Source organism: Canis aureus, chromosome 16, assembly GCF_053574225.1.
Source record: "Canis aureus isolate CA01 chromosome 16, VMU_Caureus_v.1.0, whole genome shotgun sequence".
Lineage (NCBI taxonomy): Eukaryota > Metazoa > Chordata > Mammalia > Carnivora > Canidae > Canis > Canis aureus.
Window position 1 is genome coordinate 63647908 of NC_135626.1, and position 27798 is coordinate 63675705.

The window sequence follows — 27798 nt, forward strand, 5'->3', positions numbered from 1 at the left end:
ACTTTTTAAGGATTTGTTACGCCGCCGTTAATTCCTTAAAGGCATCTCTTATTGCCAGGCCCTCCTCTGCATACCAGACCCCAACACGTTCAGCCACGTCACCGCCCGACGGCCAACATCTGGCCCCAACTCCTACTGCCCTGGTAAGTACGTGTCCCCACGGTCCCGGCGGCCCGGCCCCGCCAGAACTGCCGACGTGGTCCGCCCCGCCCCGCCCCGCCCCGCCCGTCACCTCCCCAGGCCCCCAGCCCGGCGGGGCCCCGCGATCAGCGCCCGGAGGCAGGTTTGGCCGCCCCCGCAGGCAGCCCGCGACGCCGTTCACCGTCAGCTCCGCAAAGGCCGTGAAGCTCCCGAGCCGCCGCCGCCCCCCGCGGGCCTTCCGCTTACATCACCCGGGGACCCCGGCGGCTGCAAGCCCTTCCCGGAGGAGCCCTCAACGGGGCGGCCCTTGGCGCCGCTGACTTCACGGAGCAAGAGAAGAAACGCTGGCGGGGCTCGGGGCCGCTCAGGACGCCGCCAGCGCCGGGGGCTACAGCGGCCGGGCCGCCTCGGGCCGTCTCCGACGCGGTGCAGCCGAGCCCCCGAGAGCGGAGCCTCCCGGCCGACCCGGTACACGCGGCGGGGGGCGAGCCTCGGGCCGGGCTGCCCCGGAGGGTGCGGCTCCCGGAAGGAGCGCGGGCCCGCCCGGAGTGGGGGCGGCGCCGGGGGGCGGGGCGGGGCGGGGGGCGGCCGGGAGGAGGGACGGCCGGGTACGGGGCCGTCGGGGTCGGGGGGGTGTCGGCGGGCGTCCGAGGAGCGGCCGGGCCGGGTCGGGGGCGTCCGGGTCGGGTCGGGGGAGGACTCGGGTCGGGGTCCGGGGCGTCGGGGGCGGGCCCGGCCGGGGTCGGGGAGGACTCGGGTCGGGTCGGGGGGCGTCGGGGAAGGGGCCGGCCGGGGTCGGGGGGCGTCCGGGGTGCGGCCGGGTCGGGCCGGGGGGCGTCGGGGGAGGGGCCGGCCGGGGGCGGGGGCGTCCGGGTCAGGGGCGGGGGCGGGGACGGGCCCGGCCGGGGGCGGGGGGCACCGAGGGAGCGGCCGGGCCGGGCCGGGCGGGGGCTGAGGCTCCGGAAGAGCCCGGGTCGGGGCTCGGGCGCGCGCAGGGGCGCCCTCACCGTGGTCCTGGTTGAAGCCGGCGTAGAGCAGCCCGTTGCCGTGCGGGTTACACGGCAGGAGGTTCATGGCGCCGCCGCGGAGGGTCCGCCGCCCCTCAGCGCCGCATGCCCTCGGGGAGGCCGGGCGCCCGGTCCCGTCTGTCCGGCGGAGGCCGCCGCGCCGGAAGCGAGGGGCGGACGTGCGTGCGCGCGCAGCCAGGAAGCCGCGGAGCGCCGAGCGCATCCACCCGGGCCCGGCCAGGGCGGCGGGGGAGCGCCGAGAATGTCACGTGCGCGGGGCGGGGCCGCGGCGGGGGCGGGGCCTGCGCGGAGGGGCGGGGCCTGGGGCGGGGGGTCCCGAGGGCAGCCCACGCGGGACGGCGGTGCGGCCCCCAGCGGCGCCCGCGCCCCACCGCGCCCCTCGCGAGCAGCCGGGCCCAGAGCCCCAAACACAGGGAGAGGCTCCTCCCCGGGAACCATATAAATTAAGTGTAAGAGACTTCTTATTGGTTGAAAACAGTGAAAATAATAACAATACAGGGCAGCCCTGGTGGCTCAGCGGTTCAGCGCCGCCTGCAGCCCAGGGCGTGATCCCAGGTCCCGGGATCGAGTCCCGCATCGCATCGGGCTCCCTGCGTGGAGCCTGCTCCTCCCCCTGCCTGTGTCTCTGCCTCTGTCTCTCTCTCTCTGGGTCTCTTATGGATAAATAAACAAAACTTTAAAAATAACGATAACAATACATTATACGGTTTTGCGATCAACAGCAGTAAAACGTACACAAAGATAGCGACGCGGGGGAAGTGGAAGTAGGTGGAAGATGGAGGCCCCTACAGAAACCCCGCGGGCCCGAGCCCCTGCGGCCACAGCCCCTCCCGGAGCACGGACCCCCCTCAAGGGACCGTGTGGGCGTGCAGGGAGCAGGGGACCCTCCGCCCGGGCAGTCAGTGCCTCATTCCCCGGGAGGGGGGCCTGTCATTAGGGCCCCGGGCAGGGTCTCACCTCGCTCGGCCCGCAGCCCCAGACTCAACCCTGCTGCCAGAGGCCGCCCAGCTGGCTGTGGCTGCTCCAGGCGGGCACTCGCAGAGACCCTGCCCTTCCCTTGGTCTGGGGCCCCCTGCGGTCCACACCTCCCTCCGTGTCTTTCTGTGACCGGCAGCAGGCGGCTGGGGAGGGGGCGGGTGGCCGTGCCCCTCACCGCAGCCTCTGTGACTTAACCCCGGGCACTCAAAGCTGTACCTCCCTCTGGAATAGGTTGAGTGGTGGCCCCCAGACATACTCCCGCCCAGAACCTGTAACTGTGACCCTGTTTGGAGATTCTTTGCAGGTGTAATTAAGGATCCCAAGATGAGATCACCCTGGATTTAGGGCGGCCTGAAGTCCATGACGAGTGTTGTCCTTGGTGGAGAAGAAAAGGCGAGATGATAGAGGGGATGGCCACCTGAGGGGAAGGCTGACGCTGCTGTCGTGCAGCCACAGCCAGCACATGCTGAGCACGGCCGTGGCCCCCAGGAGCTGGAGGGGGTTCCCCTTGGGGCCCCCAGGCTGTGGGGACATGGGTGTCCCTTGTTGAGCCATCTGCTTGAGGCAACCCCAGGACACCAGCATGGCCCACTGGTAGCTCACAAGCCTTCAGGCCAAAGATGGGAGCAGTGGCTGGAAATGAGGGCCAGGCTCCTCACTGACTCCCTCTCCTAATGGGGCAGGGGAACATTCTTACCTCTGGGACGCACACCGGGGCTGGACGGAGATGGAGGACATAGGGAAGTGTTGTGTTGCTTCCCAAAGCCCAGCTCTCTATCTCTAGGAGGAAAATGACATCTAATGTTTTAACAACATAGGCCACAGAAATGCTTCACGGAGCCTCAGGATACCCTGTGTGTCCCCGTGAGCCAAGGAGGGTCTCCATGGTGGGGGGGCGGGTACTCTGCGAGGTGTCTGGGGCTATGATGGGTTATTAAGGGTTTTCCAAAATGGGTGGAAATGCTGCGCAAAGCCGCCTGTGGGGAAGCAAGGTGGTGCAGAGGCACGAATGGGACCGACTGAGCCACTTGTGTCCGGGTGATGAGTCTCCAAACAACGTTGAGCATCAGACCCAGGTTGCAGAAGCACACCTCTGGTGTGAAGCGGTTTACACGAAGCTCAAAACGGCAAACGGAGCACGGCTGTTCGGGGGCAGGTATGCACGGGGATGGTCGCAGAAAGAGGGCAAAGGGTGTGGTGTACACAGAATCGGGGATGGCGGTACTCCTGGGGGCAAGACCCGGATCGGCCACAGCCGGGGGCACACGTGGTCAGCTGAGTGATGACGATGTCCGCATCCCCACCCCTGTACCCTGTATATGTGGCTCCTTCCGGGGCAGAAGAGACTGTCCTGGATTGTCCAGGTGGGCCCTGAAGGTAACGACATTTTAAGGAGTGTCACAGTCACCGCAGAGGCAGAGATTGGGGACAGCCAGGAGCCAGGGAGCTGGAGCAGCCCCGAACTGTCTCCAGGAGCTTCCAGAAGGAACCAGGCCTGGCTGTCAGGCAGCACAGGTGCCCCAGCAGAGCAGCCGTGGGAGACACGCAGTGTGCAGACGGCTTTGGAGGCAAGGTTCTAAGGCGGCTTCACGTGATTTATTTCATGAGTAAAATGGATAGAGAGCCTCCCAAAAAGCCGCCACGCATCATCCCCATTTCGGAAGCGGAGTGTGAAGCAGTGGCCCAATTTCGGGGCGGCATCAAGCCCGCAGAGCACGCGGTGGCCCCGTGAGGCGCTCCCCACAGAGTCGGAGCGCGAAGCCTGCCCGAGAGGCTGGCACTCGGGCCCACGCTCGCACCTGACCGCGGCCCTGGAGGGGAGAGCCCGTGGGGCCGGGAAGCGGGCAGTGCCCGGGTCGGCCCGTCCTGCGCCGATGCCGCCTTGACCTGGGCCCGTTCTCCCACCTTCCAAACACGCGCTCGTCCACAGGCGGCTCACAATCGCCCGGGGTCTGGGGAGCTGGGGGCGCCCCGCTCCCGGGCTCGGCTCCCTTACCGCCTTCCCCCTCCTGCCCCAGACACTCAGGCCAGGATGGGGCGGGAGGGAGCCGCAGCGAGGAGCACGGTGGGAAGCCGGCCTCGCAGGCTCGGCTCAGCGGCGGGCTCCGGTGGGAAGAAAGGGTGAGAGGACCCAGAGATGAGAGAAAGCGGCCGCGACCTCAGTGGCCCAGCAGAGCGGGAGCGCCGAGCAGACCCAGCAGACCCCGCCGCGGGTCGGGGGCGAGGATGGCGAGCCCTGCCTAGGACGCGGCTCAGCCCCCGCTCCAGCCGCCCCGGTGCCACCGCGGGCCCGTCCCTGGCAGCCGTGTGCCGCCGTCCCCACCATGTCCCTCCGTCTGGCCAACAGCCTCTGGTAGCTCAGGGCAGCGAGCACACCCCCGGCCGGGCGCCAGCCCTCCTGGCTGGGCCCTCCTGTGTCTGTCCGTCCGTCTGTCCGTGGGGATCCCCGGTGGCTGGACCACCTCCCTTGCCCCCCAGCACTTGCCTCGATGAGGAGGCTCTCCAGAGAGGGCAGCTGCTCCACCTGCCGCTCCTGGGCAGGCCGATGCCACGGAGCCTAACGTGACCCTTTCTCCCGGGTCAGGGTCCGCTTGCGCAGCCCCTCACCGACGTGAGTTCTCTGTCCCGGAGGCTGCTGCGTGGGGCCGTGACCTTCACAGGGCGACGGAAGATGCACTTGTCCGTGATGTTTTGAATCTAGATGCTTAAGAAGAGAATTACAAACATCTGGGGCACAATCAGATATTCCTGATTCCACTCTGGGTGGGTTTGCCAGCGGGGTGGGCCAGGGAAGAAACAGTGTGGGGGGCAGTTTTTCCAGGGTTCACTTTACATATTGTAGTACATTCACCACCAAAACATGCACGCTTTACTTCCATACGTTCCACTTGCTAAGAGCACTTTATACTGTGAAGTATGACTTGCAGGAGCATCCTCGGGCCATCCCAGGGCCATCCTGGGCCATCTTGGGGCCATCCTGGCCCATCCCGGGCCATCCTCAGGCCATCCCGGGGCCATCCTGGGGCCATCCTTGGGGCCATCCTGGCCCATCCTGGGCCATCCCAGGGCCATCCTCAGGCCATCCCGGGGCCATCCTCTGGGCCATCCCAGACCTCCCGGGACCATCCTGGGGCCATCCTCGGGGCCATCCCAGGACCATCCTGGGGCCATCCTCGGAGCCATCCCGGGACCATCCTGGGGCCATCCTCTGGGCCATCCTGGACCATCCAGGGCCTTCCTGGGGCCATCCTTGGAGCCATCCCAGGGCCATCCTTGGGGCCATCCCGGGGCCATCCTCAGGCCATCCCGGGGCCATTCTCAGGGCCATCCCAGGGCCATCCTCAGGCCATCCTCAGGCCATCCTCAGGGCTATCCTGGGGCCATCCCAGGCCATCCCAGGGCCATCCTGGGGCCATCCCGGAACATCCCGGGGCCATCCTCGGGGCCATCCCGAGGCCATCCTGGGGCCATCCTCGGGGCCATCCTCAAGGGCTATCCTGGGGCCATCCCGGGGCCATCCCGGGGCCATCCTCGGGGCCATCCTCAGGGCTATCCTGGGGCCATCTCAGGCCATCCCAGGGCCATCCTAGGGCCATCCCGGACCATCGCGGGGCCATCCTGGGCCATCTTGGGGCCATCCCGGCCCATCCTGGGGCCATCCCAGGACCATCCTGGGGGCCATCCCGGGCCATGCTCAGGCCATCCCGGGGCCATCCTGGGCCATCTTGGGGCCATCCTGGCCCATCGTGGGCCATCTTGGGGCCATCCTGGCCCATCGTGGGCCATCGTGGGCCATCCCGGCCCATCCCGGGCCATCCCAGGCCATCCTGGCCCATCCTGGGGCCACGATTACAAAGTGCCCCACCCTGGGAGTGCCGAGCATGGTGGAAATGTACCCTTATGCCCGGGGGCAGGAGCCTGAGATCCAGGTGTGGGCAGAGCCCTGGAGTCTCCTCACTGGCTCAGCCAGCTTCTAGTGTCCCCCTGGGGACCAGTGTGCTCCAGAAACACCGGAAGAGCCGCAGGTCACAGGGGCTTGGGGAACTATAGGATATTCCTTCTAGAACATTACCAGTCATCTTAAGGAGTGGCCTGGAGCCTGGCCCTAGGCCCTCAGCAGTGACCAGCACTGGCCGGGCTCATTTCTCCTCTCTGGGCCTCACCTGCCCATCTCCAGATAGAGCTGTTGCTTCCAATTCTCAGGCCCCTTAAATATCTAAAAATCTGTATATTGTGTATAGAAACTGAGAACACCTGGGCATCTTCTCATTGATAGTTTTTCTTTCTTTTCTTTTTTTTTTTTTTTTTTGATTCCCTGTAGTAACCTCCCGCTGCTGCAGGGAGATGTCAGGCAGGTACCCCCAGGAAGCTGAGACCCTGCCCGGGTGATCAATAATATGATCAGAATCAGAAAGGACCAGCCGACAGCCCTACCAAGAAACAGGTACGCATTTTATTGTCGAGAAACATTTTCTTCAATAACAGGGCGCACTGCATTCCTTACCGAAACGGCCCAAACAGTAGTTTCCTTGCCGATCTGGATGCATTGTGACTACGTGTGGCTGCTCGACGCAACTAGAGATATCTTTGGCATTTTCTTCCCTTACCTTCATAACCTATGGAACGTCTTGTACAAAAAAATGTAGATTTACAGAAAAATATGCATATAAATCACTTATTGATCCCCAAACATGGTAAATAACATAGCAAAAACTGTATCAAATCCGTGTCAGACCCGAGCTGGATGGAATGGCCGAGTGTGATCTCTGACTCCCGCCTTGCCCGTCAACGAGCACATGGGTGTGAACTGCAGGTTCACAAAGGGCCCTCGTGAGGTCGTGGGGTCGAGGGTCATCTCTCTCTCCCGCTGCTTTCCAGAGTTGCTGCACCTCACAGTCACTGCGTGAGCCGCTGCACCTCCAAAGCAGGTCTATGAGGGAGGCCACGCTGGTGTCATCAAGAGCCAAGCCCCCGGACAAACACGCGTGTCAAACGAGAGCTTCGTGCTTGTCCACGGAGAAGCATCGGAGTCAAGCTGTGTCCTCAGCGCTCAGAGCGGCTGGGTCGCAGGAGCGATCGGCAGGTGTGTACCCGGCCCTGGAGCGGGCTCCCGCCACCCTGTCCTTGTCCCTGTCCCTCACGGGACTGCCCAGCCTCTCCTGGAGGCCCGTCCGTGCTCCTGCTTCAGGAGACCTTACAGCTGTTCCTGGGGCAGCGCTTGGGCGGGCTCTGCGGCGGCCGGGCAACCTTCACCTTGCGGAGGCCGCTCCTCTTGTGCGTGGAGCTGGCGGTGAGGGAGTAGGAGCGGCCGTGCATCATCCTGGCGTTGAGGCCGCTGGCCATGGAGAAGGATTTGAGGTGGCCCCTCAGGGCCATGGGCAGCGGGAGCTTGTCTACCAGGTGCACAGGTGTGCAGGACACCACCGCTCGGCAGCACAGGTCCTGCAGGCTCAGCACTTGGGGAAGGAAAGGAAACCGAGTTTAGTTCACGTGCCTGACAAAGTGCGACACCAGGGTGGACCCGCCACCTCACCGCCTCCCTGCCGCACGCCCTGGGCCGGGCTCTCCGCCCACCGCGTCCGCTCCCGGCCCTCAGGACACGGCCACCGGGCAGCCGGGCCTGGAGACCCGGCTGCCTTCCCTCCAGGCCCCAAGGTGGGCAGACCCGGAGGGGAGACGGCGGCCTCTGAGGTCCTCCCCCAGGACTTGCCCGACCGCGGCGTGGGGTGAGAAACCAAGGGTGTCAGGGGTGACCGCCCTCCCACGTGTGACCAGCTGTACAGGGGCGGGCTCGAGAGCACGCCTCGGAAGCCAATGCTTGGCTCTCGTCTCCACCATTCCTCGTGGGTCAGGCCTCCCAGGATGGGGATGGGGGGCCTCCTGGCACAGCCGCCACCTCCTAGCCCCGAAGGTCAGGCCCGGGGGGCCCAGCAGGAGCTCTCTCGGCACCGTGGCTCTCAGCTGGGGGTGGTTTTGACTCTGCGGGACACTGGGTGTCCATCCACAGCTGGAGGCGGGGTGCACATACTGACACCCCAGGAAACCTCCCGTCCAAGCTGGAGGCAGGGCTGTGGCCGAGAATCCCTGATTAAAAGAATCGGATTTTGCTCCCTCAACCCTGTGCTGCCCCACTCTACGACTAGATTGTCTTTCCTTCCTGTGACAGCCGCCTGCTGACAGGGGCGTCAGAGGAAATCCGTGGCGGAAATCCACGGCGGCTGTCCCAGCGGGGTCCCCGCAAGGTGGACGGGGTCGGCACAGGCGTTTGGGTGGATTGACACCAAGGCTCTGAGCAGTTTCCAGCCTCAGGTTAGAGACTGCCAACAGCGCTCGATGCTCTTCTGTCTCTCAAGCTCCCCTCTTTGCAAACAAAATGAGTTAAAGTGAGTCATTCCTGACGCGGTGCTCTTCCCAGAACCGTGGGCGCAGGGCGCCTGCCCAACACCTGTGCACACGCACCTCCGCCTCTGCGCCCACACAGAAATGTCTCTCGTGAACTTTCTGACAGAAACGTTCTAGTGATTTCTCTCAGATTAAACGCATTTACTCCGAGGGTGGACGCGGTGGGAGGCGGCCCGGGGCGGGAGGAGGTACCTACCCTTGCTGGGCCTCCAGAGCCGGTCCATCCCGTGCCGCAGCAGCACGGTCCTGGCCAGCTCCGTGAACGACTCCGTGATGTTGAAGTTGCACAGGGGGCTGACCTCGAAGAACGTGACGCCCAGGCGCTCCGCGTAGGCCTGGGCCTGCTCCGTGGGGACCTGCCGCTTGAAGGCCAGGTGCAGCCGGTTCCCCACCAGGATTTTAGGGACCCCGGGGGCATGCTGCGGGGTGAGAGAGAGGCAAGCGGGTTACCTGTGCCAGATCTGGTGCTGGCTGGCACCGCTGGGCGCACAGGCAAATGCACCGTCCTGGACTCGTGCCCACCCAGAACCGCGGACCGTGTCCTACAGAGGCAGGGTTTTGCAGACGTGCTTAGTGAAGACAAGGTCGGGGGGTGGGCCCTAAAGCCAGTCATTGGTGTCCTTGTCAGGGGAGGAGGGGACACGGGACTCACGGGGCGCACACCGCGTGCCGGCAGAGGCTGCAGGGGGCGGGAAGGACCCTCCCCTGGGGCCTTGGGAGGGAGCCGGCCCTGCCGACGCTGGATTTTGGACTTCTGGCCTCCAAACTGCGAGACAATAAATTCCTGTTGTTTCTGGCAATGTGTTTGGGCAGGTGATGGGACAGCCGTGCCACGAGGCGGTTCTGACCCCTCCGCGTCCACCATGGCTGTCCGGCGGCCCTGGGAGCGTCCACACTGCGGGCCGGGTGAGTCCCCACATGAGGGCCCATGCTGTTCTGGGAGGTGACTGTCTGCATGCTGCCGGAGCCTCATGTCTGGGCCACGTGCCCGCCCCCCACGTGCCCACGCGGACGGCGCCTGCCACACCAGGTCCTACCTCGTCGATCTCCTTGATCCACCGGTCGATGCCGTCAAAGGACCAGCGGTTGGCGATGTCATAGACCAGGATCACGCCCTGCGGGTAGAGGCACCGGGCTCACCTGCAGGACAGGCGGGCACAGCTCGGGGCCGCGCCGGCCAGGCCGCAGGCGACTCGGTCACGGGCTCACACCCAGCTCAACTACCAGTTTACTTATTTTAACAGAAAACCTATTATTCTTACTTATCTACCAAGTAGAGCAGCTAAATTGTCATTCCTGGTGGTATTTCAGGAGCTCGTCAATGAACCCCCAAATGTCCAGGTGAGGTGGGCACGGGCACCTCATCCCCCACGTCCAGCAGCCGCTCTAGGGACGCGGCATGTGGGGGACTGCAGGGCCACTCCCTGGACGGAGCGCTCCCCTGAGCGTGCACACAGGCACACGCACGGCCACAGGCACACGCAGGCACCACCGCGCGCCTCTGGGCTGAAGAAGGGCCTCTTGCAGACGTTGCACCAGTCCCCAGGCCAGTGCCACCCTGCCCTCCAGGCGCCCACTAGAGAGCCGCCCGGGGTCATTACTCGGTGAGGCTGACTTCCCGGCTTGGGGGTGTTACCTGTGCGCCCCGGGAGTAGGAGCGGAATATGGTACAAAATCTTCCCTGCCCAGAGGTGTCCCTGCAAAAGACAGTGGAGGCCAGTGAGAGGAAATCACGGCTGCCCCGGAGCCGAGCAAACGTGCTGCACGGGGACGCGGGGACGAGGGTGGGCTGCAGCTCCAGGCACATCCTCAGTATGAACGGCTCCCCCGCCCCCCAGCCCCCGGCAGTGGTGACCCGGGCCTGCCTTCTGAGTCCTCGAGGAGCTGAGAGGGGGGGGGCCGGGCCCAGGGTTCTGCAGGGCCCGCGCCGGAGGATTTCTGCGGGTGAGGAGCCGTCGAGGGCAAGGAGGCAGGCCTGGGACGCCAACCACTGGCTTTGCAGGGAGACCGGGGCTCTTGCACATGAGGGCAAACCGGGGGGCCAGAGCAGCCGAGGAGGCGCACATGCCGCCATTGACTGAGAGGGTGGGCCCTGCTAGGACACGCCGCTCACACGAGACAGGGAGTCGCAGGAAGGTCTAGCAGGTGCTTTGGGGCGGCGTGCGGGAGGGACGGGCTGAGAGTGGGGCCCGATGGTCTCCTGGGAGAGAGAAGCCCTGGCCCCGCAGGCCTCAGGCCTGGACGGGGATGGCGGGTGGCGGGCACAGCAGGCAGGGGTCGGGTGACAAGAGGAGAGGGCCTGGACCTTGTGGACCCACGGCAGCGGGAAGCCCAGAGGACACCAGGCAGGGCTGTACCCACAACCCCGAACATCCTGGGGGGCTGGGCAGCGGGAAGGGGCCGGGTGCTGACCCCCCCCCCGGCAGGGGCACCTGCGGATGGCAGCAGAGGGGCGTCCAGCTCATGGGGCTTGGGCCTGTCCAGGCACAGAAAGCCATGCAGGTGGCCCAGGGGCAGGGGTAACATGGGGACAGTCATCAGGCAGGTTGCGGGGGGGCGGCCAACCCAGTGGTCGGTCAAAGCAGGAAAGCCTGATTCTCCCCCCAACCCGGAGCTGGAGGAGCAGAGGCCGGGTGTGACCCAGACCTCAGAGCCAGGGCTGCGGGGTGGGGGTGGGGGGGCAGGGGACGGAGATAGAGGCCCGTCCAGACCTGGGCGAGGGCGACTTGCTCCCAACCTCCCACATCTGCGGAGGTCTGTCCCCGTCACATGCGTGGACCCTCCTGGTACCGGGGAGGCCCTGGGTCTGCCGGGACCGGGGGCCTCGACTCACCAGAGCTGCAGCTTCACCCTCCGGCCGTCCAGCAGGATGGTGGTGGTCTTGTAGTCGATGCCTGTGGGGGGGCGGGGCAGCTTAGTGCAGCTGGCCTCGAGGTCACTCTCAAGCCCACGCACCGGAGAAGAGAACCCTCCTGGGGGACAGAAAGGACTTCCCACCCGGCACAGTCACAGTTTTCGAGGTGGACAGACCGGACCCTGCTTGGGTCTCCTGGGCTGGATCGGCCCCGCCACCCCCTCTCTGTGGGGCCTCTGGCCTTCTGGTCCCTCGCGGCCCGACCTGCTGCCCGATGCATGCGCAGCACAGCCAGGGGACCGGGTCGGGGACTGTGGTTCAGAACCGATTGGTCTGGGGGGAGGGGGGGAGGGGGGGAGGGCTGACTCGCCCCTGGCCTCCGTGACCCCACCTCCCGTCCTGGGGCTGCTCCCCTAAGCTGCACTCCCAGGCTAAACCCAGATCGCGTCCCCAGGTTATCACACTAAGGATGTGAAATGAAACTTGTCGTGTGGGAAATGAGATACGAAGAGTTACTGCAACTGTGTAAAGAGTAACCCTGGGTGTATTTGTGCTGTGCATGCGGGGGGGCGGGGGGGGGGCGGGAGGCGGGCGACACCGAGGAGCAGCCCACGTCCACCCGGAAGTTTCTGGCGTGTGTTTATGTTTGTTTACCCCAATCTTTCCCTGTTGCCAAGTTTCTTCAAGGAGCATGTGTTTTACTTCTAAACAGAAATGCCTGGCCCAGGGCGAGATCCTGGACAGATGGCCATGCTTAGGCTTTGGTGCCCCCACAAAGCCCCGAGAAAGAATAGCACATCCACGAACCGTCCTGTCTTTCAAGTAGGCTGAGCGCGGGACACGGGGTGGGGGGCTCAGCCATTGAGGGTCTGCCTCCGGCCCAGGGCGAGACCCCGGGGTCCCGGGATCGAGTCCCACGTTGGGCTCCCCATAGGGAGCCTGCTTCTCCCTCTGCCTGGGTCTCTGCCTCTCTCTGTGTCTCTCAGAAATAAATAAATAAAATATTTTTAAAAATAACAAAAGCTGAGCGCATCCCTGGGTGTGCATGGTGGAAGGTGACACGGGGCTGGCTTTGCATCCTGAGGGGACAGTGCCCAGAGTCAGGGCGAACCGCGGACATCCCAGGCCGGCAGCTTCAGGGTCCAAGAGATGACCCTTTGGAGCGACCCCAAGGGCTCTTCACAGCCCCTCAAGGTCCCACCGAGGCATCCAAGGGGCAACCACCAATGCCCGCCGTCTGGCTTTCGCAGTGTCGGCGCTGCGCACACGTGATGGACGTGCAACACACACATAAGCGAGCACGAAGCGCTCGCCTGTAATAGGGTCTGCGCACATGCAGGCATCAAGCAGACCATGTGCTAAAGAGAGGGTACAGCCGCATGATACACACGCAGGACGCGCCCATCGAACGTGTAGAAGCAGTCAAAAACCCACCCGGAGACCGACTTCAGAGTTAATTTCGGAAACGTTTCCTTCCTGCCCCGGAACGCCCATGGCCGTGCCCCCGCGTGCAGCAGCGAGCAGGCGCCCACGGAGCCGGGCCTTGGCGGGGGGCTCTCGGTGCTCACGGGCTGCAGAGCCGCTCCGTCTTTGACCTGGGAGGTGCACCCACTGTTTGGATTGGGTTGGCTCCTTTGACTCACAAAACGTCCTCATGTACTGATTTTTTAGGTCCACAATAAAAAAAAATAAGTTTTCATAAATTTAAAAGAATTTTAAAGGGTTAGGCTTTTTTCCCCATTTTGTTTTGTTTTATGTTAAGTAATCTCTCCACCCAACATGAGCTTGAACTCACCACCCTTAGATCAAGAGTTGCATGCACCACCAACCGAGCCAGCCAGGCCGTCCCAAGCACCCTTGTGTTTTTAAAACTGTGCTTTTTAAAAATATTTTATTTATTTATTCCTGAGAGACACTGAGAGAGGCAGAGGCACAGGCAGAGGGAGAAGCAGGCTCCCTGCAGGGAGCCCGACACGGGACTCCAGGATCACGCCCTGGGCCGAAGGCGGCCCTAAACCACCGAGCCACCCCGGGATCCCCCTGTGCTTGGTTTTTGGTTACAGCCGTCATAGATGCACATGAGATCAAGTGTCAGAGACTTAACATGGAAAACGACAGGTCCTGGTCCACAGTCCACCACTTTTCTGTATTTCTTCTGCTATGTATCTCCAAATTTGCAAACAACATACTTGTATTCCTACTTCCTGACTTTTCAGTTTAGGCGTTAATCCAATTCCCACGGTGGAAGGTGAAGATGTAGGTCTCTTTCATTGACTTACTCCACATACTTCTCTCTCCCTTATACACACACACACACAGTATAGTTATTTGCATTTTAGCTAGATCAATATCCAATTTTACATCAATATGACCAAGTAAACAGTATCTGTGGCTGGTCCATGTGGTATCCTGTGTTCATATGTCCTTCACATACAACTTTTTGTTTTTACTAGAATTATAAATTGCCTTTTTGTTTACTTGCTTAGTTTTCTCTGCATTTAGCACTAATGCATCCCTAAAAGTTCTTCCAGTTTTCTTTTTTTTTTAAAGATTTTACTTATTCATGAGAGACACACACACACAGAGAGGCAGAGACACAGGGAGAGGAAGAAGCAGGCTCCATGCAGGGAGCCCAATGTGGGACTCGATCCCCAGTCTCCAGGATCACATCCTGAGCTGAAGGTAGATGCTTAACCACTGAGCCACCCAGGTGTCCCGCTGGGGTTTTGTTAATAAGATGTTGGGCCTCCTGAACCTACTCCACGATTTTCTTAGTGTCTCTTATTTTGCTTCTCTCTCTTTTTTTCAACATTCTGGAAAATGGTCTCAATGTTCTCTTTTATCCTTCCTCTGAAATTTTTATTTCTTCCATCACATTTTCAATTTCCAAGATCGGGATCCCTGGGTGGTGCAGCGGTTTAGCGCCTGCCTTTGGTCCAGGGCGCGATCCTGGAGACCCGGGATCGAATCCCACGTCGGGCTCCCGGTGCATGGAGCCTGCTTCTCCCTCTGCCTATGTCTCTGCCTCTCTCTCTCTCTCTGTGTGACTATCATAAATAAATAAAAGAAAAAGAAAACAAATCAATTTCCAAGATCTTTATTGTTTTTGGATTCCTCCCTTTTGAGGTTCTGCTTCTGGCCATGGCTGCACAGCTCCTACCGGACTGCCTTCTGCAGACAACAACTCTCAATGATAGACGATATATAAAAACCAGTGACCCTAGAACACCAAAGAGGGACCGGCTTACACCACTTTCTCCACTTTGGCGTCATATCTTGCAGCAATCATACAGTTCAGGGCTCACCAGGTGGAAGATGAGCTGGGAAGTAAGATAACACAGATGGGGAGAGAGCAGTAGAGCATCCTGAAAGGCTCAGGCACCAGGACCCAGCCTAGCCTCAAAGGAGGCCTGCCCTTCAACTACCGGGCAGGCCAGGCCATAAAATCCTCTTCGCTTAGACTGCTTGGAGCTGACTTTTTTTTTTTAATTCAAGTTAGTACATATAGTGTAGTATTGGTTCCAGAAATAGAATTTAGTGATTCCACAAGTGACTCCACCCAGTGACCCCATCCTCCTACCCCCCCCCTCCAGCCACCCTCCGTTTGTTCTCTATAGTTAAGAATCTCTTATGGTTTGCCTCTATCTCTCTGTTTTTATCTTTTTTTCATTTTTCCTTCCCTTCCCTGATGTTTATCTGTTTTGTTTCTTAAATTCCACATGAGTGAGATCATAGGAATTTGTCTTTCTCTGACTGGCTTACTCAGTCAGCATAATACCCTTCAGTTCCATCCATGTTGTTGCAAATGACAAGATTTCATTCTTTTGATGGCTGAGTAATACTCCATTGTATACACACCAATCTTCTTTATCCATTCATCTGTGGATGAACATCTGGGCTCTTTCCATAATTTAGCTATTGTTGATAATGCTGCTATAAACATTGGGGTGCGTGTGCCCCTTCAAATAACTTTTTTTGTATCTTTTGGGATAAATCCCCAGTAGTGCAATTGCTGGGTCGTAGGGTAGCCCTATTTTTAACTTCTTGGACCCTCCACTCTCTTTTCCAGAGTGGCTGCACCAGTTCACCTTCCCACCAACAGGGCAAGAGGGCTCCCCCTTCTCCGCATCCTCGCCAACATCTGTGGTTTCCTGACTTGTTCATTTTTGTCATTCTGACTGCTGTGAGGTGGGATCTTGTTGTGGTTTTGATTTGTATTTCCCCGATGCCGAGTGACGCTGAACAGTTTTTCAAGTGTCCGTTGGCCGTTTGTATGGACATTTCTTTGGAGAAGTATCTGTTCATGTTTTCTGCCCATTCATTTTTAACTGGATTATTTATTTTTTGGGTATTAATTTTGATGAATTCTTTATAGATTCTGGATACTAGTCCTTTATCCAATATGTTGCAAATATCTTCTCCCATTCTGTAGGGTATCTTTTAGTTTTGTTGATTATTTCCTTCACTGTGCAGAAGCTTTTTATTTTGATGAAGTCCTAATAGTTCATGTTTGCTTTTGCTTCCCTTGCCCCTGGAGACGCATCTAGCAAGTTGTTGTGGCCTTGGTCAGAGAGGCGGCTGCCTGTGTTCTCCTCTAGGATTTGGATGGTTTCCTGCCTCACATTTAGGTCTTTAATTATCATTTTGAATTTGTTTTTGTGTCTGGTGTAAGAAAGTGGCTAGTTTTGTTCTCCTGCATATGATTATCCAATTTTCCCAACACCATCTGTTGCAGAGACTGTCTTTTTTCCAGTGGATATTCTTTCCTGCTTTGTCGAAGATGAGTTGACTGTAGAGTTGAGGGTCCTTGTCTGGGTTCTCTGCTCTGTTCCATCGATCGGGGTGTCTGTTTTTGTGCCAGGACCACACTGTCTTGTGGAGCTGACTTTTTGTTTGCACCAAAAATGTCCAGTCCGATAGAAAACCCACAAAGCACAGTGAGTGGAGAGAGGAACAGAAAATGTCTGACATACAAATCCTGGAAAAAGCTATAAAAGATAATGGGTTAACATCTTCCCAGAACAACGTATGCTGACCCGTGTCTCAGACTTTCACTAGTAGTGAACAAGAACTTAAAAGGGAACCCAGCTCCACATTAGCCCATGTGACTGACCCTGAACTCAGTGACTCAGGTGCCAGCTCCCATCAGAACAGCCCTGCTGAATAACCTGCCCCTCCGCTAGGCTCACCCTCACCCCTGACCCCGGCCCCTGACCCCAGGAATACCGACCTAGTGGTTTCCTCTGGAGCCACGAGTCCCCACCTTCTCCAGGTCTCTCTGCCAGGCTGCACGCTGCGCCCCACAGGCAGCACCTCCCAGAGTGGAGACTTGGGGAGGGGGTGGGTGGTGCAAGCGGGGTGGGAGATAAAGCTTGAGAAAGCGCTGCTTCCCCGTGCAATGTGTGCCTTGGTTTTTCCCGATGGGGAAGGTGGGAGTGGAGACCGGCCACGGCCGCTGGGCCACGTAGTTTCCCAGCTGCGAAGGCCCCACATGGAGGAGCTCAGTGGGGCCAGGGATCAAATCCCAGTTCTGACAGGCAGCGGTTTGCTGGTGCTCCCCCGTGCCTCAGTTTCCCCTACCACCTGCTAGAGCGCACGTGCCACGGCTACATTACAGCCTGCGCGCCTACCCCAGCAGCGGCCTCACCTCAGCCAAAGCTTCACCCTTCCCGAAGGCCCGGGTCTCCGCCGCCGACCCCCCTCCGTGGCCAGAGTCTCCTGCCCCCACAAGCTCGTGTCCTGGACCTTTCCCTTTCATCCCTGCCCTGGGATGAAAGGCATCCCTTTCAGAGATGGGATGACCATCTGGAGTCATGGTGTTCATGGAGTTCTCTCTGACTTACGTGTTCGCTCTCCTCCTACTTCTAGCTCCCCCTCCCCGACCTGTGGCTGCCTCCACACCTGGACATCGGCAGTGTCACAGAGGGGATCAGGACTCATGTTCACCGCACTCCACGGATTCCCTGAAAACTGTGTCCATCAGAATGAAATAAAAACACGCAAAACCTTCTAGAACAAAGCCTGTTGGAACGCTCATTGAGTGAGTCAGAATAACGCAGAGGAGAGATATAATTTTAGCCTTCTTTAAAAAAAAAAACAAAAAGGAAGCGTCAAATGCCAAGCCATTCACTCCACTTTTAGCTCCGCATGATGAATAAATAATTTAGTTCAGCTCATGCACCACCTGCTTATTTCTATTTTAGTGAGCAAGCAGGCGTTAAATGTGTGCCGTCACGTAGCAGAATTCTCTTCTGGTGTAAATATTGGTTAAATATCACTTACAAACATGTTCATCTTTGAGTAGCTGACTCTGGAGACATGTGTCTGATGCTGAATGAAAACATCAGAAAGCAGAGCAGGGCCTGCTGGAGGCGGGGAGGGGGCTTCCCTGGGGGGGGGGCACGCGCTCTGGGGCAGGGGCTGCTGCGCCAGGCTGTGGGCGAGCCAAGTGCCACTTGCTCGCTCACTTTAAGGTCGTTCCCTTTGGGGCCCGGCCTGGCTCAGCCAGAGGAGCGGCCAACCCTTGATCTCGGGGTCGTGAGTTTGAGCCCCGCTTTGGTCGTAGATGTCACTTAAAAATCTTGAAACACTGAAAATAAATAAAAATACAATTATATGATGTGACCCTCGCCTCAAAGAAGACAAATGCTCACGTGTCCTTCCCTGAGCTGGCCGCGCTTGGCTTTCGGGGTCCAAGGGACCCTCTGGAGGGGAAGCCGAGGGCGGGGAGGGCGCGGGGCGGGCCCGAGCTCCCGGATGGCTCTGAGAGCAAGTCACATTCTAGTCGGGGACTCGAGGTGCGATCATTGCGTTCATGCAGCGGCAGAGACTGGAGCGAAGGGCCGTCATCTCTCCGCAGATCTCCTTGGGGAAGAATGTTCCCTGAATGTTTCTCCTTCCTCGTTTTCCTCTTTGACACAACAAAGAGGTGGCTTCAGCTGTTCCCGGAAGAGGGACGGTCCAGGGGCCTCTGGTCACTCGTCCACACAGCTCCCACCCCTCGCGGCCCGGAGCTACTCGCTCCCCACTCGGGAGCTAGGTTTTCCCGCGTGCCCAGCCGGGGTCAGACGCTAGTCACGCTACTGTGGCCCCGGGCGCCTGGTGCTCGGCGCTGGCTAGCTGCATCGGGAGCCCCGGATTCTCACAGCATGGGGCCCGGCACCCCGCGCGCCCCACCACCAGCGACACCCGGAGTAGCCAAGAACGCCTCTGAACCTTTCCTCGGGTGTGGCTAGGAAACAGCCTCTGTCTCCAGAGTCGCAACACGTCCAATTCACAGGGCTGCCCTCACTGTGGCTCGGGGCCGCCCCTCAGCTTGGGGTCCCGGGGGACCTGCACTCAGACCACCAATGGGGCGTGGCAGGCCAGCCCTGCCGGGCCATCCTCCCTGTTCCCTCCCTACTTTGCACCGCCGGGAAGTCTTCACCATCATCCAGGAAAGAAATGAGGGCAGCAGCATCTTTGATGTTAAAGTGCCCGGTTCTTGACGGTATTGGCCCGTTTGCAGAAAGCCCAGGTCAGCCAGGGGCTGCCCTCCCGGCCCGGGGGGCAGTGTGCGCCTAGGGCCCCAACGCCTCCTGTCCGGAGCAGTAGGGCCGCTTGGTCAGCCGGCAGTGCTGTGTCCTGGCCTGTTCCCGCACACTGGGGCTGCACGTGTCTTCAGAAGGAGCCCCGACCTCTGGAGTTGCAGAAGCTGGGGTGACATGACACCTGGGGGAAGATGCCCTCGTCCCTGGGCATGGCCATGCCCGCTGAGTGAGTGGCCCAAAGGCGGACAGTAAACCCGCTCACCTGCCTGAGCTCCTGAGGATGGTTTAGGATGAACCACCCCGCACTCCCCTTCCCCGCTTGTGGGGAAGACGCGGGGCCTTACTTCATGGTCAGTCACTGTGGTCCCAGGCACTAAGCATCAGAGGGCGAGGGGCGCCTGTTTGTCACCATGGATAGAGAGAGGGGGTGAGGCACCCGCCAGGGAGGTGCTGGGCAGTCAGCACCGCAGACGACCAGGCACAAGCACACGGGCTGCCCTGGAAAGCCCACCGAAGGCGTCTGCGTGGGCAGCGGCAGGGGCCCCTGTCGGGGCGGAGGCTGGCGGAGGCCAGTGGGTCTGCCGAGCAGAGCGCCCAGGGCCCAGAGCCACCTCCCAGGCTCATGCGGCCGGGTCCTCACAGCCCAGGGGAGCGCTGGGCACTGCAGCAGGCCCTGGTTGCCCCCAGGCTCTCCACACCCACGGGCACATCCTTTGGGCCACGTGTGCCGAAGCCAGGTCAGCGTGGGAAGGAAGGAGGGAGTCCCTGTGCCAGCTCCCGGCAGGCCCCAGCCCTCTGGCCCACCTGCCAGGGGAGGGCCGAGGTGGGGCGCGCGTAGCAGGACACGGAGGTCCCTTGCAAGGCCTTCCCTCCCTCATTCAAAGGGCAGGGCGGCAGGCAAGCAGCAGCCGCCGAAGGTTCCAGGAGGGATTCTATTCTCCCCTGCAGCCTTGGGGCGGGGGGCTGCCCACGCAGTGATGTCAGAGGCCTGGCCTCCGGAGGGGATAAGCACCCTCCGCAGTCAGGCCCCCGCCTGTGGTCGCTAGCAGCGGTGGCCCCGGGAGATGCACAGGCGTCCAGCCCGGCCCTGCACAGGCGCTCAGGGCCCGGCGCAGACGCCCAAGCTCTCGGGGCGGATCTCAGCCCTGGGGGCTCTGGCTTTGCGTCTCCTGGACGTCAGGCCAGCACGACGCTACTTAGACCCACACGGCAATGGTCCACCTTCCGGACCACGCGCTTCACTCTAGACCTGAAGAAACAGATTTTACTTCCAAACAAATTTTCTTAGCCTGGAGGTGAATTCAACGTTCTCCATATTCACCACTTTCTTTTCCTCGTTAGGGTTACACCTTTCGGCCTTCTGGATTGGGGTCCACTCAAATTTAATACAGATATTTACGATTCTGGCTCCGTAGATTTTTGTGAGAAACAGAGAGAGAGAGAGAGAGAGAGAGAGAGAGAGGCAGAGACCCAGGCAGAGAAGCAGACTCCCTGTGGGGAGGTCAATGTGGGACTCGATCCCGGGACTCGGGGTCATGCCCTGGGCTGAAGGCAGACGCTCGACCACTGAGCCTCCCAGGGATCCCTAAATAAATAAAATCTGAAAAGAAAAATCTCTTAGTGGGTGGTAAGTGCACAGCGTGCGATGCAAACGGTGGGCTCCGTGGCCTCCGACACAGCTCGCTGCTTCTCTTCGCCCCAAGGGGCTGGGCGAGGGGTTCGCGGGTGCGAGCAGTAGGCCCAAGGCAGGAGCACGTGGCTGTCACCCCTCAGCCCCCGCGGTGCCGTTGCCGGGCCACTCCCCGTTCTCCGGGGTCGGCGTCACCCTGGTCCGAGCACAGTCCCCGCTGCAGGGAGGAGGCCCCACATTTCGCGGGGAGGCGGGGCTGGATGATGGCTTCTAAGGAGCAAATCTGACCCAATGCAGCTTCAACAGTTTCAGACACGCGGAGGCAATCGCGACAGGCGTCAAAGGGCAGCCACGCGGAGGCCGTGCCAGTGCGGCGGGTGGCCCACAGGAGGCAGAGGCAGAAGCTGGCCTGTCCTGAGGAGCGCGCCACACACCGCAGAGGACGAGGAATAGAGGCTTCGAGTGTCCTCAGACTTGGAAGTGAAGGCCTTATAAATCGTGTTTCGAATCTGGAAGTGGCCGCCCAGGGAAACCGGCAGTCACTGTGAGGTCTGCACACCTGCGTGCGTGCGTCTCCGGGCAGAGCCTGGGCAAAGGCCAAGAGAAGGGCGAAGGCCCCGTGACGAGGTCGCTAAGTGAAAGCAGCGGCGGTCCTCACGGGAGAGAAGCCACTTCTCTGGGCCGCTTCTGAACCACAGGGCCCAGCCTCAGCAGCCACCGCCCGCGCTCACGACGCTGTGCGATCTGGGCCCGTTATTCACCCTCTCGGGGCCTAACGCCGTGACCTACCTCGGGATGATCCCTGTCCTCTCTGGGCCAGGGAAGGGCGGGCAGCAGTATTATTAGCTGTTAGCAGGAACCGAACAGAGACAGAAAGATGGGATTTTCCTGCTGGCAGAAGGAAGCTGGCGGAGCGGCGGGAGAAAGTTGTCAGAAAACACCCAGTTTCCGTGGGAAAAAGGCTGGGAGGAAAGAGGGTGTAGAATTTACTGTCTGTTCCAGCTCCTTCCGTCTCCCAACGTAGAGACTCGGCAGTCAGAGAAGGGAAGGCAACACGGTCCTGGAAGCAGGGCCAGCTGGAGCCCGGGGGCCTCACCCGGCCAGCGAGACCAGCCCCGCGGGGCCGCGACCTCACGGCGACTTCACTGTCCCCACGGGGCTGGGCCGTGCAGGCCTCTCCCCCAGCACCTCCACCCGGAGAAGGCGCTGGCCGGGCACCCACCCTGTGGGCCCCGGCGCAGGGGCTCGGGCCTCGGCTACTCTGGGGGTACCACCGCACTGCAGCAGGTCTTCAGAGGAAAGACAGACCCGGAGGGCCCAGCGTAGAAGGAAACGGACCCAAGGAACAAAGGACAGTCACCCCGGTTACTTCATGCGGTGGAACAATGCAGCAGAAACTGTAAGCCGGTAAAATAAGATATTTTTAAATGAAATTAATCATTTAAATAAAAACAATTTTTTAAAAGATTTTATTTATTTATTCATGAGAGACACAGGGAGAGAGGCAGAGAGACACAGGCAGAGGGAGAAGCAGGCTCCCTGCGGGGAGCCCGAAATGGGACTCGATCCCGGGACCCTGGGGTCACGCCCCGGGTCTGAAGGTGGCGCTAAAACACTGAGCCACCAGGGCTGCCCAAAAAATTTAAATGAAAATTGTACAAGTAAGGAAAAAAAACTGCAGACCGAAACGACCGCACCACTAAACTAATAAAAAAAGAAAAGTTAGAAACGTCTAGAAACAGTTTACTAAAGTGAAAGTTACCAACCAATAGGAAAGGCTTGAGATGTCCACAGAGATCCAGAAGGAAGAGGCAGAAGGTCCGGGCCTCAGAGGGAAGGAGAGGCATGTGGAATGCGACTGAAACCCAGCCGGAGGGTAGCGGGTGGAGCAGGTGGCCTCACCGCCCGGGGGGGTACCCATGCTGTGACCCTCACAACCCGCGGGTCCCCGGGGCTACATGGCCAAGGAGGAACCAGGTGTGCTGACCCGGTGACCGTCACCCACGGAGGTCATCCTGCACTGTCACGAGGGCGCCTAACAGCAGAGGAGGGAGACCGAGGCAGGTTGGATGGTACAGCGCGGGCACACACTGCCGCTGCGGCAGCGGGAAGGGGCCCAGAGCCGGGGAGTGCAGGAAGGTTCTAGAAGCTGGGCAAGCAAGCAGACTTACCGCTGGCACCTCCAGGAAGGACACAGCCCCAGGCCCGGGACACTCAGATAGTAAATCTGTGTGGGGGCCGCTCAGCAGCCTTAAGAGACCTGAAGCACGAACACCAGTCAATGTAACAGTGTTTTAGGGCCACAAAGTCAACTTCCCTGAAGTTAAATATGAAATCCGCAAATTCGGAGAGTGCACAGCGTGCCAGAGGTCCAACACCCAGCGTCGGCAGCTGACATGCTGACACACGCTGACCTTGGCCGTGGCGGCTCACCTGGGGCTGAGGGCTGGGAAAGGCGGCCTGAGGACACCTTCCACCCTCTGACCCCACCCGCATACTCTCCACGGACCAACACAAGGGACAGATCTCCTCAAACATGAAAACGCTCAGGAAATATGCCCCTTTCCTGGAAAATGGCTGGAAATGAAATGTAGCTAATTAGAGGGAGAGCAAAACGCAGAGGTCCCAGACCCCGCAGCGGGGAAAGGATTCCTGTGGCGCTGAAGCCCGGAAATACCTGATGCCGAGGGCCTGCGGGCAGGTAGGCCTGGGATCCGGGAGTGAGAGCCACGGGGCCAGGCGGGTGGGGGATGGAAGCACGGGCTGCAAACGCCCTCTCCCTCCCCAAGCCCCCAGCAGAATGCAAAGTAGAACGTGTCCATAATAATAATAATAATAATAATAATAATACTGGGAAAGATTTCAACTTCTTAAAATCCCTGGAAAGTGTCTTTTTTAACCTAAGTCCTCCCTCGGGGTGGAAGAAAGACCTTTGGGGGAAAGTGCTAATTCGTTGCTTTTACAAACGCTCAGTCTACAAATAACAAGAAAGAAGGTAACGCAGCAGAGCCACCCAAGCTCTGTTCAAACCACCAGGACACCCACTCTGTCCACACTCCTCCCACCGGCCCACATTGCTCACCCACTAGGGCTCGCGCCCCCAGCCACACAGTTTTAGGAGCACCGTGCTCTATGTGCCCGATGTGTCTTCCTTCACCTCTACGAGCTCCTGCACCCACTGAGCCCCAGGCCCTGCGGAGGAAACTGCAGACACAACCCGCTGCCCTCCTGGAGCCCGAGCCCCAGAGCGGCGCCTGCCAGCAGAGCCCTGCTACAGGGTCACAGGCCAGGGGCTGCTGTTGAGCACTTGACCCACGATTCATAGGAACCTTTACTTGTGTTTCATTGTAACTACTTTATTTTTTTTTTAAGATTTATTTATGATAGACACACACACAGAGAGAGAGAGAGAGAGAGAGAGGCAGAGACACAGGCCGAGGGAGAAGCAGGCTCCATGCCGGGAGCCCGACGTGGGACTCAATCCCGGGACTCCAGGATCGTGCCCTGGGCCAAAGGCAGGTGCCAAACCGCTGAGCCACCCAGGGATCCCCCTACTTTAAATATAAAAATCACATGTCACTGATGGCACCACCTTGGATGACACAGATCTGGAATTAGAGACGGAATCTGTATTTTCACAAGCGCCCAGGTTGACTCTCACACCCTCAACCTCAGGAATAGTCCAGGTTCTTGGCATCGGTTCTCCGGAACCTTCCCGACCTCCTCCCAACTTTCTCCCCGGCCCAACACCTCCAATCTCACAGGCCCGCCCCAGGCCATTCCACCTGAGCCTCTCCTCCCTGCTCAGAAGCCCCAGGCTCCCCTCTCTGCCAGCTCTGCTGACCACTGTTTCCCTTCGCGTCCCTCACCCCGCAAACTTTGCCCTGCACCCCTGCCCCTCTTGCCTCAACTCAAGTTCATTTGCTGCTGAGGTCCTCTGGACCCAGGACGTCCTCCTCTGGACCGTTGCCTCAATTCTACCCTGGTCAGGGCAGGAAGCACACCTGCTGGCTTGAACATCAACAGACCCCTTGCTGGGCCGCCCTCCTCTGCTCCTGGAGGCCCCGACTGCAAGCCCAGGAGACAGAGGGGGCAAGACCTGTGTTGGAGGTGCGCCTGGAGCCTCTGACACAAGGGCTGACAGGTGCCCTTTGCAGCCACCCGCACCGTCAGAGCGGCCTGCCTGGGTGAAGACCTGACTCGGCCCCTGCCGGCTGGTCCAGCTGGATGCCCACCTCACTGGCCTCCCCTCGCCATCTCTCCCTCCTAACGCCGCACACCGCCTTGGGGCCTCTGACCCTCAGACCCCCAGACCCCAGCTTTGAGGATCCTCCACCCCCTGTCCTCCCTGAGCCCTGTGGCTTCTCCTCCACCTGAACCCTCACTCCTTCCCTTTCCGTGGTGCTTCCCTTCCCGCCCTCAGGCCGCATTCCCCAGGGTCATTTGGGTTTCTTGCCCTCCGGGATCCTGTTTGCAGAGGAGGAGCCTCTCCAGGCTGGTTAGTTCTCTTGCTTCCTCTCCCCTCGGCTTCCATCCCTCCCACGCGCAGAGCCTCCACCTGGGAGCCTCGGCCCGGTCCCCTCCCGCCCGCTCCGTTACCCCCACGCATCCTCTCCAAACGCGCTCGCGGCCTCCCAGCCGGGCGCACGCAGCAGCCCCGCTACCTCCTCCCCAAAGCCCACCTGCGTGGTCCGCCCGCCTCCGCCGGGGCCGAGGTACCCCAGAGCCCTGCCCGGCCGCTGGCTGCGCGAGGAAGCGGACCTTGGGGAGACCGTAGACCGACGTGCCGCGCTCCCCACGCGCGGACCTGGGGTGCAGCCCGGCCTCCTGCGGAGCGCGCGCCCGACTCAGGCCCAGGGCCGAGAGCCTCGCGCGCCTGGATCCCGGCCCTTCGCGCGCTCCACCGCCTGGCTCTGCGCCCCTGGGCGAGGGCCTCCCCCGGCCGCTGCGCCCCCAGCTCCTCGGCGCGCTCCCCCGGTGCCCGGCTCCCCGCGCCCGCCGCGCGCTCCCCCGGCCCCTTGCGCTCGGCGGCTCCACGCCCCCCGGCCCTCCGCGCGCTCTCTGGGCCCCCGCTGGCTCCCCGCCCAGCCCCGCCCAGCCCCTCCCAGCCCCTCCCAGCCCGCCGCCAGGACCCCAGCCCGCCCCCGTGCGCTCCCGGCACCCCTCCCTCCCGCCCCCCCTGCGCTCCCGGCGCCCCCACCGCGAGCTCCCGGCCCCCCCACCGCGAGCTCCCGGCCCACCTCGCCCCCCCCGTGCGCTCCCGGCCCCCCTCCCTCCCACCCCCCGTGCGCTCCCGGTCCCCCCACCTCGAGCTCCCGCCCCCCCCCCCACCGCGATCCCCCCGGGCTCTGCTCCCGGGTCCCGGCCCCGCGCTCACCCGCCGGGTGGCCGTAGGGGGACTCGGCCGCGCCATCCTGCAGGCTCGCCAGGATCTCGCCTTTGCCCACGTCGCTGTCGCCCACCAGCAAGAACTTGAGCAGGAAGTCGTAGGCGCGGACCGGGCTGCCCAGGGTGTTCATCGTGCGGCCGCCGCCGCCTGCGCCCATGCCCGGCCCGCGGGAGGCACAGAGGCCCCGCGGTCCGCCGCTGACAGCACGGAGCCCCGCCCCGCCCGCCCCGCCCCGCCCCGCCATTGGCCAGCCGCAGTTGCTAGGGCGGCTGCGCACGCTCATTGGCTGCGCTGCCCGTCCATCTCCCCCTCGTCTCCGCCCCTCCCGGGAGGCTTTGGTCTTCGCCGCCTCTGCGGCCGGGGGCGGGGCCGGGGCGAAGCGGGGCGGGGCGAGACGCGGCTGTGACGGCCACAGCCAATGAGGTCCGGAAGTGGGCGGGCCGGGGGCGGGGCCTGGCCTCCCGGCTGCCGCGCCCTCCACGCGCTGCCACCTGCAGACTTGGCGGGGCTGGTTCGGTTGGCGGACGTGCAGCCGGGAGGCCAGAACCAGGTCGTCTGGCGTCCGGGGTCCCTGTCCCGCGTGGGCCTGGGCCCGCGGTGTCCCCCAGGATTTCCCGGGGCCTCGTCTTTGTCCCCGAGCGCGTGGGCGCGAGTGCCCGTGTGTGTGCGTGCGCCTGTGCACGTGTGCACGTGTTCGTGTGTGTGCATCGCTGCGCCCTGCATGTGCATGGGTGTGCGCACGTGAGCCTGTGCGCGTGTTTCTGGGGGAGCTGAGGGACAGGCAAGGTGGGGACCCTCCAGGCCTCAGACTTCTCCCCGCATCTAGGGAGTCATGGACGCTGGACTGAGATTGGACCGCTTTGCTTTCAGATCCAATCCCCAAATTCCCTGCGGGGATCACCCTGATGGGAATCCATGCCCCTTCTGGACCAATACAAGGGCCCTGTAGTAGAGCCTCTGGCAGCACCCCATGGGGAAGATCCCATATCCTTGGCAGCCCTGTGTCCATTCTTAGAATGTCCTCTGAATATGCATAATCAAGGTCCCCACCAGACGACCTCGGGGCTCTAATTACCTTACAAAGGCCACATCTCCAGGTATTATCACACTGGGATTTAGGGGTTCAATATATGGTTGGGAGCATATTCAGTCCACAGCAGGCATCATGGTGGGGAGGGGGGCAGGCCTACCCCGAGCAGGAATGAGCTCTGGGGTGAGGAGCTCTGCCCGCTGAGAGCCAGGGCTGGGAGGTTTGTGCTCACCAATCCCTCAGTCAGCCTTTCCCAGGGCCCTCGGACAGTCTCGAGGTCCAGTGTGGGATGTTTGAACCAGCCCCAGGGGTCCAAGGGGTCTGGATTGTTCTTTGTGGTAGTTGTTCTGCGTTGCTGGACAGAGCAGCATCCCTGACCCCTATCCGTTAGATACCAGGGCACTCCTCTCCCAGCTGTAACCACTAAAAACGTCTCCAGAATTGCACATCGCCATTCCTCACCTTGAGATGAAAACAGGTCGCCCCCAGCAGTCCCCATGAACACGTCTTGACTCACGGTGGCATTAGGTGGTAAGGGCAGGTCACATGTGACCCGGGGAAGGGGGAGGAGAATCTTCCCACACTGTCCTTGGGGCTAGGGGCAGGGGTGTAGAGTGCTCCAGGCCTGTGGTGAGAGCCCCAGGACATCTGTGCTGACCTTCTCATGGCAACCCATGGGTGGTGGGCTTGTAATCCCTCCTGCACTGAGGAAAGGAGGACCCAGAGAAACCGGGAGGACCAGAGGCCCTGACCACAGCTCCCAACATTGGAGCTGGTCGGTACAGCAACACAGCCCCAGTTTTATTTTCTTTTGATT

At 61.0% G+C, this 27798-nt stretch overlaps 2 protein-coding genes and 1 long non-coding RNA gene across 10 annotated transcripts in view; 1 reads left to right on the forward strand and 2 right to left on the reverse strand.

Moving 5' to 3' along the window:
• Positions 1–1334, reverse strand: part of WDR45B (WD repeat domain 45B) — a 41927-nt gene extending 40593 nt beyond the window's left edge. For 2 of the 5 annotated variants that reach the window (XM_077854737.1, XM_077854736.1), the window contains exon 1: positions 1149–1334. In XM_077854737.1, coding sequence (XP_077710863.1) covers positions 1149–1215 — 67 coding nt within the window. In that variant the 5' untranslated portion in view covers positions 1216–1334. Of the gene's footprint in view, positions 1–387; positions 606–1148 lie in introns of those variants that run through there. The other 3 variants (XM_077854734.1, XM_077854735.1, XM_077854739.1) reach the window with 3 other exon arrangements.
• On the forward strand, positions 1–17422 carry LOC144287239 (uncharacterized). 3 transcript variants are annotated; one of them, XR_013355098.1, is made up of 5 exons: positions 1–143; positions 6488–6591; positions 7026–7230; positions 9363–9455; positions 17272–17422. It is a non-coding gene; the product is annotated as an uncharacterized LOC144287239 (long non-coding RNA). The 3 variants fall into 3 exon arrangements; XR_013355097.1 differs by lacking the exon at positions 1–143 and adding an exon at positions 232–609; XR_013355096.1 differs by lacking the exon at positions 1–143 and adding an exon at positions 1495–3303.
• On the reverse strand, positions 6579–26162 carry RAB40B (RAB40B, member RAS oncogene family). Of its 2 annotated transcripts, none has more exons than XM_077854740.1 (6): positions 25940–26162; positions 11383–11443; positions 10186–10246; positions 9587–9664; positions 8746–8968; positions 6579–7603 (listed from the first exon to the last, which is right to left on the reverse strand). In XM_077854740.1, the coding sequence occupies exons 1-6, from the start codon at positions 26106–26108 to the stop codon at positions 7332–7334; spliced, it is 864 nt and encodes a 287-aa protein (XP_077710866.1). In that variant the 5' UTR covers positions 26109–26162; the 3' UTR covers positions 6579–7331. The 2 variants fall into 2 exon arrangements, with proteins under 2 accessions (XP_077710866.1, XP_077710867.1); XM_077854741.1 differs by lacking the exon at positions 25940–26162 and adding an exon at positions 12211–12353.
• Between the last annotated feature and the right edge of the window lie 1636 nt (positions 26163–27798).

What these genes read in the sequence shown, in the direction of transcription:
- RAB40B (XM_077854740.1), bottom strand. Translation starts at nt 26,108, where the DNA reads ATGGGCGCAGGCGGCGGCGGCCGCACGATGAACACCCTGGGCAGCCCG. An exon ending in GGATCAAGGAGATCGACGAG is followed by an intron (nt 8,969 to 9,586) that starts GTAGGACCTGGT and finishes CTCACCCCGCAG; the next exon opens with CATGCCCCCGGGGTCCCTAA. An exon ending in GCTCTGGAGGCCCAGCAAGG is followed by an intron (nt 7,604 to 8,745) that starts GTAGGTACCTCC and finishes TCCTTCCCCAAG; the next exon opens with TGCTGAGCCTGCAGGACCTG.